The sequence below is a fragment of the Fukomys damarensis genome, unplaced genomic scaffold (assembly GCF_012274545.1).
Source record: "Fukomys damarensis isolate Sample0158 unplaced genomic scaffold, DMR_v1.0_HiC HiC_scaffold_26, whole genome shotgun sequence".
Lineage (NCBI taxonomy): Eukaryota > Metazoa > Chordata > Mammalia > Rodentia > Bathyergidae > Fukomys > Fukomys damarensis.
Window position 1 is genome coordinate 14,884,964 of NW_022900938.1, and position 19,255 is coordinate 14,904,218.

Genomic DNA, 19,255 nt, shown 5'->3' on the forward strand with positions numbered 1-19,255 from the left:
CAGAGAGATGAATTAGTGAAATCTACAGTTCACTGTCAAATAAATACTTAGCTAACATCTACATCCCAGAAGTTTTATTGCCATTTGAAAATTAAGGTTAGACAGATTCAGTCTTGAAATAGCTACTGAAAAATCATCTTTAAATGATTAAATTAATCATATTTCCTATTACAGAAGAAATCTTTACCTGAAGATGATTAAGGCAGTCTGTAGAATCTTCAGCAAAACCACTGCTATCAGAATGCTGACTTGCAGTGCGCAACAGATGATCTACCAGGAAAAAGTACAGTTATACAAAAGCATTAGGTGAGGGTTCAGTGTCAGTAATCTTATCACAGACATGATACCCAACAGACATGACACGACACAGATTTCCCCTTAGAAAAGTACACATTACTTATATAACATTGTGGCTTCAAATCAAGGAATTAACTCAACTTCACACAAAAAACTGAATCTGATTTTCTACAAGAAACTCAGCAGTCATAATTAATCTCTAATTATACTGCATACTGATAAATCCAGTTAATGTCTTTATCCTTAAGAGTTGCCTGAAATAAAAAATAAACAATAGCCTCTAATAACATAGGAGTCCTAAAGTACTGCATTTACCTTACATAAAAATATGAAGATTAGGCTGGGGATTTAGCTCAGTGGTTCCGCCGCCTGCCTCGCAAGCACAAGGACCCAAGTTCAATCCCCGGTATCAAAAAGAAAAAAGAAAAGAAAAGAAAAAAAAGATATTTAGGAAGTGTAATTAGAATTTTAAGTGTAGAATGTACAAAAACATGTATCGTCATGCTATGTTTGTTACCCCAGCAGTCTGGGAAGCTGAAGCAGAAGGATTGCAAGTATGAACCCTGTCTGGACAAGTTACTGACTTAGTGAGACTGTCTCAAAACAAAAAGTCAAAAACGGGGATATAGCTCAGCACAAAGGCTTGGGGTTCAATCTCCACTACCAAAAAAATAAAGTCATAAATTAAATAACTGGAAATGCACACGTAACTAAAACATCTCTGATGCTTCAAATGATGCAAATATTTTAAAGTTATGAAACAATTCTTTCCCAACAATTTCAGATTCAACGAATATATAACATTGTTAATCCTAAAAAATGCTTGTTTATTTTTCTGCTACCAAACTCAATTTCTAATTAACCTAAAAAAATGTAAGTAAAAAGGTCAACTAAACACAGCCAGCATGGTCACACCCCATCCACACTACACGTCCCAGAATTGGAGACTTTGCAGTTATTACATTTGCTGAAGGGCCAGCCCCTCACAAGACTGTAGGTAGGGTTCCACAGAACTTCGAAAGCAGTGGGCTAAATGGAGTGTGTCTATCAAATCCATGTTCACTTAAGATCTGACCCATATGGAGAAACCACCAGATAATATGACTGAATAAAATCCCAAATCAAGGGGGCTGGACATTTAGCTCAGTGGCACCTCACCTGCCTTGCAAGTGGCAAGGTCCTGAGTTTGATCTCCAGTATCCCCCCCAACAAAAAAAATCCAAAATCCACAGAAGGCTGTAATACTGATTATCCCCAAAGCAGGCTATGAAGAGTTAACCCCACAACTGGCTTGTTTTGAGAAGTGGGTCTGGCTGAAGCCTAAGTGCTGAGGTCAGAGTAACTCGCACCCAAATTCGGTTCGCACAACTAAACCTTCAGACTAGAAGGACAGTATTTTAATTACAACCATATAGTTCGTCTATTCTGTTCCCAATTTGAGAATGCTTTGTCTTGTCCTTTATGAGCCTTGTTTACATTAATTCCCATAGAAACCACATGTTGGCTTTACCCCAACTGACTGCCAATAAAAGTCAGTGCCTAGGACTGTGTAGCACCTTTGTTGGTTTCACTGGCATTGGTTGTCCTGGCACCCTGTTTTCTCTTAGTTCCAACTCAGTGTATCTTTTCCTGTGTCAAACACTGGGAAGACAGGGACTGGAACCTGACTGCAGGGGTCTCTGCCAAAAATCAATTAAAGTTCACTTAATATATTAAAATATTCCACAGCAGCCTCCGGTTTCATAGACTAGAGTGATTGCTTTCCCCATTAAAAATTTAGAGTAATTCTAAATAATATAAAAAATGAAATATTAATATTAACAAAACTACATATTAATAAAACTACATATGAAATATAAAAATTACTCCATGTTGAGATATTTAAGTGAACTTGGAATTATGATACTGAACCGCAATAAGCTGTTAACATCAGCACTAATTAATTAAAAAATGATTAACACCTTAAATTACCAAATAATTGTTTTTCTCTTTTTAAAACTAAATTGTTAGGCTCTGAAGGCAGAAACCTTATTTATTCCTCATATACCAGTAAGTAAGAACAAGCTGAGAGTAAAAAATGACTGCTCAGTGAATCAATGATAACTGTCTCCTAAAAACAACAGAATTAAGCAGGCCTTTCAACGATTTAAAAGTGAAAATGCCTATCTGCCTATCGGTTTGGGCAAAGGGCATGTGCCGCAGGGCCCACGGAAGTCAGAGGGATCAGCTTAGCCTGGGGATCTTGGGGCTGCTGTATCTGTGGCAGCATACAGCCTGGGCCTGTCCACTCAGGTTGCCAAGCCCTGTGAGCGCCCATGCAGGTTAGGTCCTAGTGCAGGTCTGATGAGGCTCCAAGCCCTGCTGTGTGGGGCATCAGAAGGAACACACAGGCCTAGGTGCAAGTTTTTACTGTGCTTTTTCACCAGCATAAGCAATAAATTCTCTCCTCTGCAAAATGGAACATCAGTCATTCTTCCATTGCAATACAGCTCTTTTAGGAGCTCGGGAGGTAGAAGGAAACAAGTGAAACTGTTTTGTAAACTATAAAGAACAATCTAGGATCTTTAGTCAGACATGTCTGTTTTACAGTAAACAGAGTTCTCCGTTAAAAGAGTGTGATTAAAAAGGATTAAACCTCTGTCCTAAAGATATGATTTCATTTCTAATTTAAATCTACGCTATTAGAAGAAACATTACAGCAAAGGGGAGAAAACCCCAAATCGGAAAACGTTGTTTGGTAAAATTAAAAAAAAAAAATCCAGAAATCTGTATATTCTCTGCTAAAGAAAACTTGTATGTCTTCTGTAACAAGAAAAATTTGAGGCTACTCTGAACGTACTTACCAAATATCCTGTGACACTGACTTGATTTACCAATTCTCTCTAGGTAAATCCCACCCTGGATTAGAGATTAAGATCATTTTAACTTGAAAAGTTCTCCTCCTAATATATTATATCCACTTTTACTAAATTTGTGAAGCCAATTACCAGTGATTCTATATTTGCAATTATGAATAATCTAAGTTACTTACATATCACATTATCAGAACTGATATGCTACCATCCAAAATAACTAAATTACTATCGCTGTTTTCTGTCCTCTCATGTACATATATTTTAAAAATATTTTAATAAAAGCCTAGTTCACAAAACTGTTAACATTTTTGCTTATGACTTCAGAAATTAAGAGTCCTAGATGTGATAAAAAACTCCAGGTCCAGGGAGTTAGCTCAGTGGTTCCACCACATGCCTCGCAAGGGCAAGGACCCAAGTTCGATCCCCAGTACCAAAAAAAAAAACAAAAAGAAAGAAAGAAAAACTCCAAATACAAATCACATTCCATCTTGTAATTAATTTTACTGGCCCTTAATCCTCCTTTGACATGTGGCAAGCTGCTTTTTCCAATATGTTCTTTGACTAATATCCAAAGCAAAAACTCATTCATTTTCACGAACCTGCATTAGAGCTCAGAAACATACACATATACTTATGGACTTATAAATGGAAAAAAATTAAGTAGAAAAGTTCATTTTGTGTCCATCTAGAACTACAATGACCTAGTGAGGGTGATACTCTTGTTCTTTATTGCCTACTGCAATAAAATAATTCACATCCAAATGTCTCTTATGAAGTAATTTCAGAGATCAGGAGGGAACAAACATGTAATTTCCTTTTCTAGGAACACACTTATAAATCTTTGGTTTTTTTTGTTTTTTTTTTTTAAAGCATGGTTCAGTATGTGCAAGGTTTTAAAAATAAACAGTCCTCCTACCATCCGTCAGTGGTCATTTTAACTTCTTCCTCTCTCCCTTTCTCTAAATCTCAAAAGCCTCATAAACTTTAAACCAGACGTATTTTTCTGGTTGCCAAGTTAAAAGTGAAAGGAATGGACTCAAAGGTTCTCTGGTCAATAATTAATAAGTGAAGAAAAGCATGGTATCTACAGCCACTCACCTTTGACTCACTGTTTGAATTTAACTAGGTTTAACTATTGCTGAGAAACCGGTAATTTTTGCCAGAGGTATATTTCATGTATTATATTTACGAGTTATATTTGAATAATGATGGGTAACACAAGTATGTTTTTTTAATCATAACAATGTAAAAAGTTGCCCTACTGTGTTACTCTTTGGATCACTTCCCATTCAGACTTTAGAACTGAAAAATACTTATAGAGCACATAAAATTGTGTAAAAAGGTCATCACAGGATAAGCAAACTAATATTAGTGTAATGAGCATGAAAGTCTTGAAGAAAATTTTAAAAATCAGGTAAGAAAATTATGAAAAGCCCATCTGTGCCCTAGGCTTTCTACAATTACCGCTGCTACACACATTGACTGAATTTTCCAAAACCACGGACATCACTCGGGTGAATGTGCTTCAGGACCAATGAGTATCAGTTGTCTTACCTCTCTTGGACTTGGTGAGACCTAGCTGGTAAGCGGCTGGAACATGAGGAGCTTCTCCCTCTGTACTCTGAACCTAAAGAAGAATTTTAAGTAGTTAGAACTAAAAGAAAAAAAAAAAAAACTACACTAAATAGTCAATGGCAAAGAATAATCTCTTTATAACCCTACCTGACTACAATGCACCAAAGCATTGCATAAAATTTAGAGATGTTTTATCTCAAAATAATTAGAATATCCTACCACTTAATTTTCTGATCTAGTTTCTAGTTAACATAACACTCAATTTAGTAGGGAGCAAAGAAATAACAATGCATGCATGAACACTTTCTAAAATGTTGCTTTTAGATTTTAAAAAGTCAGTTCTCTATCCCCAGAGGAATGCGAGTACTCTAAGCAGCAGGCTATGATCTGACACTCAGGAGAGGCGATTACAAGTCTTGCACATTTGAAAATGGAACATCAAGCCCCCATTGTAACATTTTCTAAAATCACACACATTTTCAGGTATCAAATGTCAGCCGTATGTAAGACTGCTGGCATAAATATTCTGTTAAGGCATATTTTGGGAGTTTTAAGTACAAAGGCAAGTTTTATTAGAGAATTACAATGCTGAATGGTCTGAATTATAAATCTTTCCTAAAAATTATACTAGAGAAGGAAGGCTTCAAACCCACAAAAGTCGTCTTTCTATGCATCTTTTTCTATCTGCACAACTACATCATTTAGGAATTTTCACATTCTGCAAATATTCTATTCCAGCATAACTAATTTTGAATAAAGATTAAAATATTGGGGGAGGAGGAAGTATAATTTCTATCACTCCACTCTGTAATGATTAGTACTGGAATAGTAAATAATATGCTAGTAAGGTGAGCAAGAGTAAAAGGAGAATTCTGGTAAATTTAGAGCTGTAAGTCTATTCAAGAAACATTCCGTAGGAGTAAGAGAAAAGCCAGCATGAAAAAAGCTTAAAGTTAGGCATTATTACCTCACTTAAAAACTCTTCTGAGTATGAATCTTTTTAAGACTGAAAACCTGGTGGTCATTTAAAGCCATCAACTGCATAATGTAACAGGTGTGTGAGTTCTACTATTCTTTGTTATTATTTAAAAATAATAATATAGTACTCAAAGCAGTAGAAACAAGTTCAACAGGAAAACCATTGTTTTGTGAAGGAACAAAATGTGTTTCTTTTTATATTCAACAAAAGGCCTATTATTAGCTACTGTTCAAGCTCAGCCTACTTCAAAGTTTTCTATAAAATAAATATCAAACACATCAATACCATATAAGAGAAACCAGACGACTTACTTAGTTCTACGGAATCTGCTTGGATACCACCTTAACACCTACCAAATTATATCTCTTACTTTTAAATGCAGAGTTATCACAAAATTCTGTTTCTTTGGACTTATAAAATTAATTACAAAATAACATGACTTTAAAGAACGAGTTTTCTCAGTGTATTATTCAAGATGTTACTCCTGCTTGACAAGGTAATTCAAGTCTGTTGTTGTCCCAGGATCAACAAGTTCAAGGCCAGCCTGGTTAACTAAGCAAGACCTTATCTCACTATAAAAAATTAGAAAGGGCTGGGGATGTAGCTCAGTATGAGACCTTAACTTAATCTCCATCGCTGCAAAAAGAGATAAACAAACCATAAAATGTTACTCTAGGCAGAAAAAAAATCAGTTCTTTCATCTTTAATTACTAAGTCCCTCATTAAGAGCAAGAAAGGACCACTTTAAAAAAATCTATTCTAGGCAGAAAAAAAATCAGTTCTTTCATCTTTAATTACTAAGTCCCTCATTAAGAGCAAGAAAGGACCACTTTAAAAAAAAATCTAAGAGTCTAATTTTACTGATAGAGCTACTAATGGCTGATTATTATTGTCTCTTAGCAAAATTATAGTATGCAATTGTTGAAGACAGACAAGCTAGTGACAGGGTGAATTTCTCAGCTTATTATATTTTATTAGTAGTCAAAATGTGTAAAAGCAAGCAGTCCAATTCAAGATGTGCACACTTCAGAGAATGAGGACATACTCACACTGGGTCAGTCGGGACTCTCCCCGTTCAGTGTTCCAATACTCAGTGAGACTCTGGTCATTTGCTACCAGGGACTTTTAATGAATTACAGAGGAGGACCAAATGTAACTGACCCTAGTGATAATCAATAAGTACTCAACATACAGTTTAATCTCCACTTAAGCTTGAAACAAATCAAAACTAAACAAGAAAAAAATCCTACTGAACCAAAATGATAAAATCCTTGTTCTCCATATTTGGGATTCAAAGAAGTAGAAAAGCAGTTTAAGTATCACCCACACATTTGGGTTTCTGCAAAAACCACAGCTTTCTGAATCAATGCCTTGCCTAACATGACAGGCATTTACTTTGGTTACTAAACAGCTGTCAAGTCAATCTTGACTTAGGTGCATTTCCTGGGCACAATATTACTGCACTGTGTCCACAGACCAGCAGCATATGGGTGTTCTAATTCAAACTTTCTACTGTAGTTGAGGACATATGTAGCTCTTTTTGAAAAAAAGTCAAAAAGAGTTTTAAATATTGTAATTCTGTTAAATTTTTAATTTAGAAAAACTTCAAAAGTAAGCATTATTTTTAAGAGAAGTTGTACTGAGCTGCATAATCTGGTACCTTGACACTGAGTCCAATGTCTACATACCAACCAATCAACCTATGTAGCAAATTAGCTCTACGTTGTACTTCTATGTAGGTGGTCTATAGAAAGACTGGAATTCAAATCTTATTCACTCCATTAACTGGTAAATGGCTTGTGATAATTATCTGTGATAAACATCTCAGTTTTCCCTATGGTAAAATAAAGATGAAAATTACCTCACAGGACTTTAGGAGAGTCACTGCTATAAAGTAGCATTAAATACTAAGGAGTGGGGAGATTTCTCACTTGTAGAGGAAAAAACTGGAAAATGAATTCAAAGATTCCTTTCTGTGCTCATCTATAATTCTATGATTACTTACAAAGTTTAATTCCAATGAAAGCTTCCCAGTTTTATACACACACAATTTATTTTTACTACCAGGTAAATACTTTTTTAAAAAGTTAATGTATTTTAAATAAATAACAAATATCAAAATTCAGTGATTACAGGCTTTGAAGCAACAGATCTAAACAGACATGTTAGACTTTACATTCTTGTCTTCAAAAACACACAGTTAAATTTGGAAGACCAAAATAACAACTATTTGTAAAATATCTGATTGGTTTTGGATTATCTGTTTGATTTTGGATTATCTTAACTCAGAACAATAGATATAATGGGGAAAAAAAATCCCAAGACTTAACAGTACATAGTAAGGTATAACAGTAAAACTAGCAATGAGTATAAAGACAAGATTAAAAAGTTTCTAAAACTTCAGTATTTTTTTAAGTTTGTGTACATATTCAATGATGATTATATTTAAATGAAAGTTCATTTGCAGAGTAAGAAGACGACACAACATTGTTTCAGAAATACACAGATTAAAGTTCTCCTTCCTCAAACAAGCAAGCATAAGTTTTCCCTTTACATCTAAGGGATGAACCGTTGCTTATTATCAAAAACTGAGATGTTCATCACAGATAAAGTTAACAGCAATCATTCATATTACTACTACTCTATGACTTTGGAGAGTTACCATGATGTAGTTAAAACAATCAGAGAAAATGTAAGAACTATACATTCAAGTCACTAAGAATCAGAAAAGTCTCTAAAAAACAAAAACAGAAAATAGAAAACTCAAAAGTAAGACTTTGAAACTTTTAAATACAATGAAAACATTCTAAAACCCTTCTTATAAGGCAAGTTGACTTTTAATTAGAAATACAGTAATCTGTCCTTCTTTTCTTTTTTTAACAAAAGAAATAGCCATTTCAATTCTCCTAGGCCTCGATCAGTCTGGCCATCTAATCAGGCCCCTCACATTGAAGTGTTTCCTCTCTCTGGTCCTGGACACCGTCAAGTCTTACCTTGGATCGGGGCACAGCAGGCAGCTGCCTGGACAGAGCCCGGCCTGCTCTGTCCTGACATCCCAGGGCAGCCAGTGTTCAGATACTCAGTTTGAAAACTGGCTGAGAGAAAGTAGGCTCTAACATATACTTACTCCTTGTTTGTAAAGGAAGTAAATTCACAACAGGAATCAAACCTCAACTAAAAGGGGATCCAAAAGAAAAACTGTAACACGGTACTCTGAATAGGATCTAAAAGTCTGCTTCAATGATATTGTTCTCATCTGTTGGTATGATTCAAATCATGCTTAAGAGGAAATTAAAATAACACATATTTCCCCTCTTTATCCATTGTTCTACAAGCTTTCTTTAAACTTCCCAAAGGGATAAAAACACAATTCTAGGATTTTTTTTTTAAATCTGTATTTTAAATATATTTGAAAAACAAGAATTCATTATCCTTAAAACTCTTCCTATTTAAAATGCAGCTATGGTTGATCAACATTATTTTTTTAAACAAAAAGCTTCCCTTATTCTTCAATCACCAATGCAAGCAACCTTGTATTTCAAACACTGTCCACATCACTTTTTCATGAAATGTTTTTGCCAGTAGAGGGAGTAAAAATATTCAGTCTATCACCAATAAAAATTAATTTGCCATCAAAGTGCATCTTGCACATTATAAATGCTTAAAGTCTTTTATGTATGCAATCTTAAAAATTTAAAAGAATAAACACACACTGTAGCTTAAAGCCAAAATTCTAGAAATAAAAAGAACTGCTTTGACTTATTTGCAAATACACACGTAAGAATACTGTCCCATCTGTTACCAGCATTAGATTTCTGATAAATATAGTATATATAGATTCTTATATTCTTCTTTTACTGGGAGGAAACTGATTGTCATATCAAATTATTATTATAGAAGAGGGGCTCTAATGTAAAGCAAGAGCTTGCACTTTAATTACAGGAGTTAGAAAGTTTAGATGACAAATCTAAACTACAAAGTCAAATAGGAATCAGTGAAATTTAAAAAAAAGGTTTTAATGCAGTCATTAGCCATTTTACTCAGTGTAATAAGAAATTATGCTAGAGATTAAAGAAACAGAAACATAAAATACCTGAAGGAATAAATGAAAAAGCTTACAAAAATGTAAAATATTTCAGAGCTTCTGCTTCCTTTTTAGCCACAAGTCCTAAAAATATATTCAAAGACCCCCCAAAATAAAACAGCTGTATCAGCACTTGAATTTGTATAAGTGAAAATGCTTCACTAACATGAGACACAATCATCTAAGAGGGTATTTATGAGCATAATCCATTATCCCACTTTTCACTTTTCTAAAATAACAAGCACATATGATTCTAAAACTGTTAATTATTATGCAGGTAATCTTTCAAACATTTTCAAAAAGGAAAACTCCACATGACTATATAATTTACAGCCACAAATTTTCACTAACACACATATGCCTCAGTTTCCTTATGAGACCACCACTGCCTATCTCCCAGCTTGAGAGACAGCATTTCAAGGGCCAAGTGCATTGTGCACTGCCTTCCACAGGGCATGCCTGATCAGCTTTAGTTTCCTGCCCTGGGCTATAAGGCTCCAAAGGAGAGTCAGTTACTACAATTCAAAAGGAATTTTGTAACAGGTGGGCTGATGCACTCCTGTCACCGCTGTACTCAGGAGGCTGAGGCAAGAAGAATTTCAAGTTTAAGGCCAGCCTGGGGAACCTGGTGAGGCCATCTCCAGTAATAAATAAAAACAGGCGTAGCACAGATCCCCGGGTCCTGGATTCAATCCCTAACACAGGAAAAACAAACAAACAAAAAACCACCACAACAAAAAAGGAGTTTTATCTAAACCTCTAGGTATCTTGCACAATTTAAAATGTATGTTAACTAGTAGAAATACCAGTGGGTAAAAATAAAGAGTCATCAAATGTTGGTCTCTGTACTTGCAGAAACCCTAGTTAGTGGCCTCTCAAAGCCCCTTCTTGGGCTCCCTGCCCTCCCTTCCAGGTACACAGTATCTTCACCAACATCTATCCCCAACCATTCTTTACCCTCATTCTTACCACCAAGATGCCCTACGAAAAGCTCCCTGGAGACACAGTACTTCAGTGGGAGAGACTGAACACAAAACCCTTTGATTGCAAAGCCTATGTTTTTAACTATTATGCAATACTGATTTGAATTTGAATGTGCTCTCTCAGGGTTTTCTTGGCATCAAAATCTAACACGTGAGAGAGAAAAAGGGTTATAGGTCAGGTATCAGGTGGTGGGTGGCATAGGAGCTGGAGGGACTGAGGAGTTGTCCCACTGCCTCAAAACAGCACACAGCTTTGGGAGAATTCTTGGTTTGTGAAACATACATCTACGAAGTCTTAAGATGTACTTTTCTAATACGAAACTATCAGCTAACTCTCATTCATAAATATTTTGAGGATTGTTTTCCCTATCTCTCTACTTAAACCTGGCCTCAGTAAATTTTTGCCTACCTCTTCCATTTCGAAGGAGTCCTTCTGTTGGGTCATGATATTCCTTATGGAAGGGATGGTCAATGGTGCACAAGGTTCTTTCTCAGGTGTGGACACAGGGATGTGTTTCAGATCACTATTGCTTTCCAGCTCCCCTTGGTTGGACACATTGAAATCACTACCTAAAACAGGTTCTATAATGCCAGACTCCTCCTGTAGGTTACTCTCACGATTTTGAGTTTCTTTACTTTGCTCACTATCACTTTCTTGGATAAAATTACTGTTTGCTTCATCCGAAAGCTTGCCAGGGTCAGCACTCTCTGTAGCAGAAGATGAACCACCCGATACTTCTTCTTTAACTGTAGCCAACACAGAAGATGAGTCCTTCTTCTTTAAAATCTTTTGAGACTTTTGATCATTTTTATTGCTTTCTTCCATTAGTGAAACATTGAGAATCTTTCCTTTTTCAGTTGCAGGGGAAGTACTACTACCTTCTCCTTTCTCTGTTTTATCAACACATAAGTTTAGTTTTGATAGTGTTTTCATTAAACGATTTGCAGTGTTACTTCGGGTTAAAGGTGGAGGCGCATCGGTCGTCTCCTTGGTAGAGGCCACTGAGGACAAACTTCCAATTCTCTGCAGGGGAGTCCCAGAGACTTGAGAGTATAAGGAAGAAAATGCATTGGCCACAGTAGTAAGCACTTCAATTTGACGAAAACGGCCTACATACAGAAAATAAAAGAAATATCAATTTGTATGTATGTATACTTATGTTTACAAATACACATACATGAAGCCTATACTGTTTAGACTTCTACTAAAATCACATATTTCTTAGTAATCTAACACTTTATCCTGTGTATATTCAATAGGTGGGGAAGAGGAAGGAAAATGTGTTTGTTTTTGTTTTTGTTTTGTTTTTGTTTTTTGAGACAGGGTCTCACTATGTAGTTGAGACTGACCTGGAACTCTGTAGCCCAGGCTGGTCTCAAACTCACAGCGATCCTCCTGCCTCAGCCTCCCAAGTGATGGGATTACAGGCGTGCATCACCACACCCGGGGAAGAAGGAAAATTTTTACTCTAAACCTTAGAATTCATCCCCGCCCCAAAAAAGCCCAAAGCACAAAGCATGATGACAATACTTAGCAAAATAGAACTAGCTATTAAAGGACAGCTGTGACTTGTACTAAGGTCGTGAACTTGACTAAGGCTCTGCTAAGTGCTTCACTAAAAAAAGTACATAAGTATTTTATATACCGAAGGGATTTACAGAGCTCTTTAAAAAAGGATCCATGAAAAACCAAAAAAAATCTATTTTTTGAACCCTTAGTCAACAGTTAAAAGATAAGCAAAGATACAATATCAATAAAAACGTTACAATTGGCCATGCTATTTTAGATTTATAGTAAAATACATAAAATGAACTGACTTCATATATTATTAAGGCCCCACTCCATACTGAATAAATGCAATGTGGAGATAAGTATAAGGCTTCACAAGTTATGATAACACTTAAAAGAGTCAGTAATTTGGGAGAAGAACAGATATTAACCTCTTTAAATAGAATAAAAATTCAGAATAGGTACTGTGTTAAACATAGCTATTGTATTAATTAACATCACTTATTAATGCTCCAGTGCTATTCCTGAAATCAATAAGGCCTTAAAAATGAGACCACCTTACTATAGATACTATCATTTTAAAAATAATGTGCTCACAATTAAAAACCTTACTTGTTAAAGCATAATTTGGGTTCTCTACTTCCATACGCTGCATTTGAGCACTCAAAAATACTTTAATATCTATTCCTCTGGCAAATGACGATGAATTAAAAAATCTGGAAGGAATTTTAGAAGCAATATCGGGTTCATCTCGTCCAAATCCAAGATTATAAAGAATTTCTTCAGGATCTTCCTCATAAAGTTCCAACAATTCTGAAACACTATAAAAAGAAAACAAAGATATAGTAAGATATAAAGTAAATTTAAAGTCGATACATTATGGACTAAACGTATTCTTGCTTTTCCTATGATAAAATCTTCTCAGCTTTTGTTCTCTAAATTATTATTTATTTCAATATCTTCTGCATTAATGGAATATATATACCCTTTAGAAGGGATCCACTTTTGAGGCTGCTAGTATTGGAAAAAAGAGCTGACCCCTAAGAGTACACTCTAAGGAGTTCCTCACCTTTTTTTTTTTTCCTCTCATTTTAAGAGTTTTCCAGTAAAGCAGTTTAAAATAATTGAAGGACAGATGAGGCAGAATAAGAAAAGCAGATTAAAGAAGAAATAAAAAGGAAAAATACACTAAGTTTGTAAAGTCTGGTACTAACTAGCATGCTGCAAAATGAGCTTTCTTGCTATCTTTGTCTTAAGAGAGCAATAAAGTTAACAACCTGATCTTAGAAAAGGAGAGAGGAACCTACTTTCAAGTCCTGTCTCACCACTCCCATCCAGGAAGGAGGAGAAATGTGAGGAAAGGTATAGGAAACTCCTCGCCATGATTCTTTTAGGAATTAAATATGTCTTATCCCTTCCCAACCAATAATCTACGATTTCTAAGCTCAATGAGTAGGAAAGTTACAGATGGAATCAATCTGTACAGGACACTTCAGTCTGTTTCAGATAAAGATAAAGGTCAGACTGCAATACTATAGTAGTTTAAATTAGTCACATAGGCCCATGTGTTGGCTTATTTTAACATATATTTTAAAGATCTTTTGTTTAATGTATTAAAAAATATTCTGAAATATCAAGCTTTAAATCAGAAAGTTTATTCTAATTTTTAGGTCAGAGTTAACTTGAATCCCTAGTACAATGGGGGACTTTAGTTCTCTTCAAGCAGAAGATACTCTTTTACTAATTTTCTCTCTCTGGTTGTTGATAGGACTCCAGATGTCCGTTAGTGGATTCTAGCAGCATTATAAACATATCTGTTATTTTTTAGTTAATCTAATTTTTTAAAGACGCTCCCATCAGTTATGCTTGCCCAGAAAACACATTAGATTCCCTCTGACTGCATACTATCAAAGTCAAATCTAAGACTAAAAAAATGACAAGCATATCAGTAAAATACAATGCCATCCCACCATAACTTCAGAGCAAGTTACCTTGAGACTGTCCCACTACTTTTCCCAGAGCCAGTAGAATTCATACTTCTCCCTTTCTGATGAAACTGGAGTCTTCTCTCTTTGGCCAAGATATTATTGCTATAAAAACAATATATAAAGCTTTATTTCTACTTGGTGTTCTTAATTTTAAAAAAGGAAGAGAACAAAACACTACGTACCAGTTTTCAATTTGAGCATTACTTTCATGGAGGTGGTTAGCTACAGGTAAAAATAAAATAAATGTAGAGCAGAGTTATTAGAAGGACTATAACTACAATGAAACAATTATCAAAAAATAAGCTGCCCATTATAGTTCAGCTAAATGCCTTGTATGCCAAAGTCTTGTCTTGGCTCATTAAACCCACATCATTAATACAGATCAATAAGAACAGTAGCAACAGCTTTTAAAGTCTATTTTCATTTTTTGGCAACATAAAACTACTACTTCCACTTGAGTACTTAAAAAGAACTATGGTTAATTAAATTTAGCAGGTTAGAAGCAGTATCAAGAAATATAAGCAGCATACTATGGTATATACAGTATTATTAAATTTAAAAATCTATGAGGACTATAGTAAGAGCAAAAAAAGCATTAATGTAGCAACAGTATCCATCTACTTCTGATGTTTATGATTACAACCCATTTTTCATGCATATAACTTGAAAACTTCTACTATTTCAACATACATTTTCCTTTAAAAATTGTCTTTCAACTTTTTCCTAGATTAACAAGGTCAAAGCAAATGTTAATGTTGAGAGTTAAATTTACTACTTTTAAGCTTTACAGGCAAATATAAAGAATAAGATTAATTATAAACATATCCATTTTCGCTTATTTTTTTCATTTTTGACCTGCAAGATCATGACATCTTTTTGTATCTTTGCACATCCATCTATGGTTCCTAACATACAGCATTTAGTAAATATTTACTCAAGTCATGAAAAAAGCCTTGAAATAATTTTCAGCAAAACAACTAATTGTTTCAGCCTCTTATGGGACTCCTTATTTGTTTCTGGTTTTCAATAAAATCATTCAATACTATGAAACTACCAAGGCAGATCTCAAAAGTGCTATCTAAAATAATACTAAAATGCATGTTAGTATGGGGTGGGCCATGGTTTCCAGTGTACTGACTGTGCTCTTAATGTTCTTAACGCAGTATATTCTTTGAAAATATACTAACAGTAATTCAAGTTTTCTAAACTATTCAATGTTAGAAGGTAATAAAGAATTAATTTATCTTGCACATTGAAAGCAGAAAAATATCAAGGATACTAAATTAAGTGTATAAATTCATTGTTTGTAATTTGCAAACATTTAAAAAATTCATTTTTGAGAGAAAGCACATATTAACAACCAAGCCAAACAGCCACCATTAACCTTTTCAATTTGAAAAAAACAAAACAAAACACAAATGAGCTATAAAATACCTTTGAAAATACCAGCAAAATAATAAATTCTCAAGTTTACATACATAGTGGGAAGTTTTACTATGAACCCACAGGAAAATGTTACATAACCTGAGACAATTTAAAACAGTGTACACTTTTTAAAAGCACTTTTTTAATGTTGTATGGAAGAGACGCCAGCAAAGTAATTTCTAAACTCCACTGTTATTTTATTTTTGTCCTTTAACCTTCTGAAAAACCAAGAAAAAGGAGACACTTAAATGTAAAGAGAAAGATAAGCTACAGCTGCAGATACGACTTAAGTCCACACTAAAAATAAGCTTCACGTTAGTTTTCTTATACATAAATATTTAAGTTTCCTTCCTCCTTCTGGAGAGCTCTCCTCTCCGTCCAGATCACCACAGTCTGCCACAAACAGTTCTTTCAACCATTCAAGTCCAGAGAAGTCATAGATAAAGACATTTCACAGTGGTGTTTCAGAGCCACCCCTCCAGGATCCTGCAGGCTAGGATGACATTATTAACATATACTATAAAAGGAAAGTACTGTGAAATGTGAGCAATTTTCAAAATCTTTAAATTTAGCTCTTAGGATCACAAACCTAAAAGCACTCAATCCCCCCCCTTTTTTTAAATTTTAAACTACCCGAAAACATAGTTCTTCCAAACAAACATACCTTCAGCTCCCAATGACAAATCATCTTCAAAACTTCCTCCATTTCTCACAAGCACACCTGAAATATTAATATTGAGAAAATTCACCCTGCTCTTCCTCCACATGAAAATCATTGTTTTAGTGCAAACAAAGTGAGCAAGCAAAGTATTTTATAAGATACAGGAAAATGTTTTGGACCTAAATGCAATGAAAAGATGGAAATAAAGTGTTTGTAGATGAGGAGGGGAGGAGGGGGTGAAAGGAGGACAGGGGTAGGGGGAAAAAATGAGAACCAAGACTTGTCATGTAGAGTTACAAGATCCCAACAATGAATGTAACTGTACTGTATCCCTAAAATGTACCAATAAACTCAATTAAAGCTGGAAAAAAAAAAGCAAGCATAAGCTTTTATCATGAAGAAATCATGTTTGCGTCCAGGTAAAATACTCAGAAGTCAGGTCTACAGGCTATTTTATAACTATATGCCTCTGAAGATGTTTCATTAGATAAGACATCTTACCCAAGAGTTTCATAGAAAATCAGAACCTGGAGCAAGCATTTCTCCCCACCCCATTAAACCAGGTGCTCCAGCTAGATTTCCCTAATGCTGTAAATGCTTTTTATATGCCTTGCCACTACCTGCACATTCTTGTTGTACTTTGAACTTCAGAGTTCTATCTTACATAGGTGGTAAAATTTCAGGTGTGGCATTTTCAGTTAATGTAAGCAAAGAAATGCTGCACTGAAGTTGACCTAGTTCATGCGATACAATACATATTTTCCTTAAACCTATCATATATCTATATTTAATTGGCCTTTATGTTATCTAACTTGGCAATAAAAACATAAGATTTACAAGATGCCAAGGTTTGGTAATTTGTGTAAATTCATCACTGTTTTACAGTTTATGGCAAAATTTCTTTCCCTTTGGGTATCTATCGCAGAAGAGCATAGATTATAAACATGAACATCACTTTTATGATTCATATAATACATTTTCACCCAGAGGACAAATGAAAGAGGACCCTTGTAAAAAAGATCTGGAAATGCAACTCTCTCTTACCCTTCGGTGTACTGCCGCTTTGCTCATCCAGCGAGGCTCCCAGAGGTGTACTGAAACCACAGAACACAGAAGCCTCAGTCTCCTGAAAGCCATCTGGAGAACTGTCAGCGACTGCCTTAGAGCTACAGCTAAGCAAGCGTCTAATCAATTTAACTCTCTCCCCCAAAACACACAAGGAATGTCAGTGGATTACATAAGTAATATCCCACTAATTAAACAAACACCTCCTGTCAGGTCACTTCACCAGCAATGACTTCATTACAGCTGATCTACCAGTAATTAAGAGCAAAATGGCAATCACAAATGATATGAATTGGTATTGTCTTTGCAAAAACAAAAAGAGAACAAGGGAATGACAACAGGCAGTAAGAAATACCTGTTCTTCGAAATCCTCTTCATACTAACAGAACACAAACCTTCAGTAGCAGGTAACTTACGAGTCTAACTAGAAAGGAGACTGTTTTCTTAATCCCCATCACTCCACTTCTGAGCACCATTCTAGCGCCTCTTGTACCCCAAAGATTCTTTGCCCTGAAGCTTGACATTCACTTTTCTGCTTTCAAACTAAAAAACACATATTTTCTTCACTTAACTCTGAACATTAGTAAAAAGTTGGCTTGAGAATCAACATTAAGAATGAGCCTTTGTTAAAATTTTTCACATTTTTGTCACTCAAACACAAATGACTTAGAAATTTCTTTTATCAAATACTTTTACTTTTCTCAAAATTAAGTTACAATAAGAAACAGTTCCATTTTGAAATGTCTGTTTTGTAATACAAAACTTTTTACAATAACAATTTATACCCACAAATTCATATCAGACATGGGTTCAATCAGGAAAATACCAAAGAAATGCTAAATGAAATGGCAATTAAAAGTTAAAATTTTCTGTAAGCAGTTTTTTGAAAATTAGTTTTTGAAATGTATACGAATAATCATAAGCAAATACTATACAGATATTAATAAAATCTTCAAGCTAAGTTTTTGCATATATTTTAATAAACTCCATGCCTTTAAAAGCCTTTCTTTTTCCTTGTTTCCTTTCTTAGGCCAAAACACTGTACAACTCCGTCCACAGCCACAGATGTCTCTCCGGGTCTATGCACTATCAGAAAATGGCACAGAAGCAAAATATATCTGGTTTTCTCCCTCAGAAACAAGTCTTCACTTTTATAGTTCTCTCCTCCAAATTCTACCCAAATATCCTCCCTCGTACTAATTCATGAAATTTATTTCCACTGAGCCAAAATAAAGACTCACTTTAAGTGAAGAAGCATAGTGTCTCTAATCAGGATATGGACAGCAATGTGAAAACAAAGAACATTTAAGAATTCATAAAAGGGGGAAAAAAGCTGGCTTCAGGTCATTTGCACATAACATACAAAATACATGGATGTCCCACTCTAAAAATAGGAAGGATCATATATATTGTTTTTTTTAAAAGACTGACACATAGCCTAGCAGCCAAATCTACAATAGTATAGCCAACATTTGAAGACCATTTGTTCTTTTTCTGGCAAAAATGAAAATCACTTTTGTATACAGTAAGTGTAACTACAGGAATAAGAAAGGAGCCTATGAGAAATGGAGCGATGGGTTACAGAACCTGCCCATATAAATCAAGTTTAGCAACACAGCTTCTGGAACTTTCAGGAACTATTGTGCCCTGCCGAATGCCAGCATTTCCTATTGCCCTTCTGAAAAGATGTACTTACTCTCCACTTGATATGACCTCATCCACAACCTTAATTCCTGTACACCATAAAATGCAATTTTTCTCTATTTTTTTTAAAGTTACTAGAATAGATTTTTGGATTTAAACAATAAAATGCTACAAGCTTATTCTGAACGT

The 19,255-nt window shown here is 34.9% G+C and overlaps 1 protein-coding gene across 2 annotated transcripts in view; it reads right to left on the minus strand.

Annotated features, from left to right (window-relative positions):
* Positions 1–17,503, minus strand: part of Itprid2 (ITPR interacting domain containing 2) — a 34,769-nt gene extending 17,266 nt beyond the window's left edge. Inside the window, exons 1-8 of one of the 2 annotated variants that reach the window (XM_010636797.3) lie at positions 17,402–17,503; positions 16,361–16,417; positions 14,454–14,493; positions 14,275–14,373; positions 12,896–13,104; positions 11,183–11,883; positions 4,707–4,779; positions 188–270 (exon numbers count right to left, since the gene is read on the minus strand). In XM_010636797.3, coding sequence (XP_010635099.1) covers positions 188–270; positions 4,707–4,779; positions 11,183–11,883; positions 12,896–13,104; positions 14,275–14,318 — 1,110 coding nt within the window. In that variant the 5' untranslated portion in view covers positions 14,319–14,373; positions 14,454–14,493; positions 16,361–16,417; positions 17,402–17,503. Of the gene's footprint in view, positions 1–187; positions 271–4,706; positions 4,780–11,182; positions 11,884–12,895; positions 13,105–14,274; positions 14,374–14,453; positions 14,494–16,360; positions 16,418–17,401 lie in introns of those variants that run through there. The other variant, XM_010636796.2, reaches the window with a different exon arrangement.
* Positions 17,504–19,255: the final 1,752 nt, after the last annotated feature.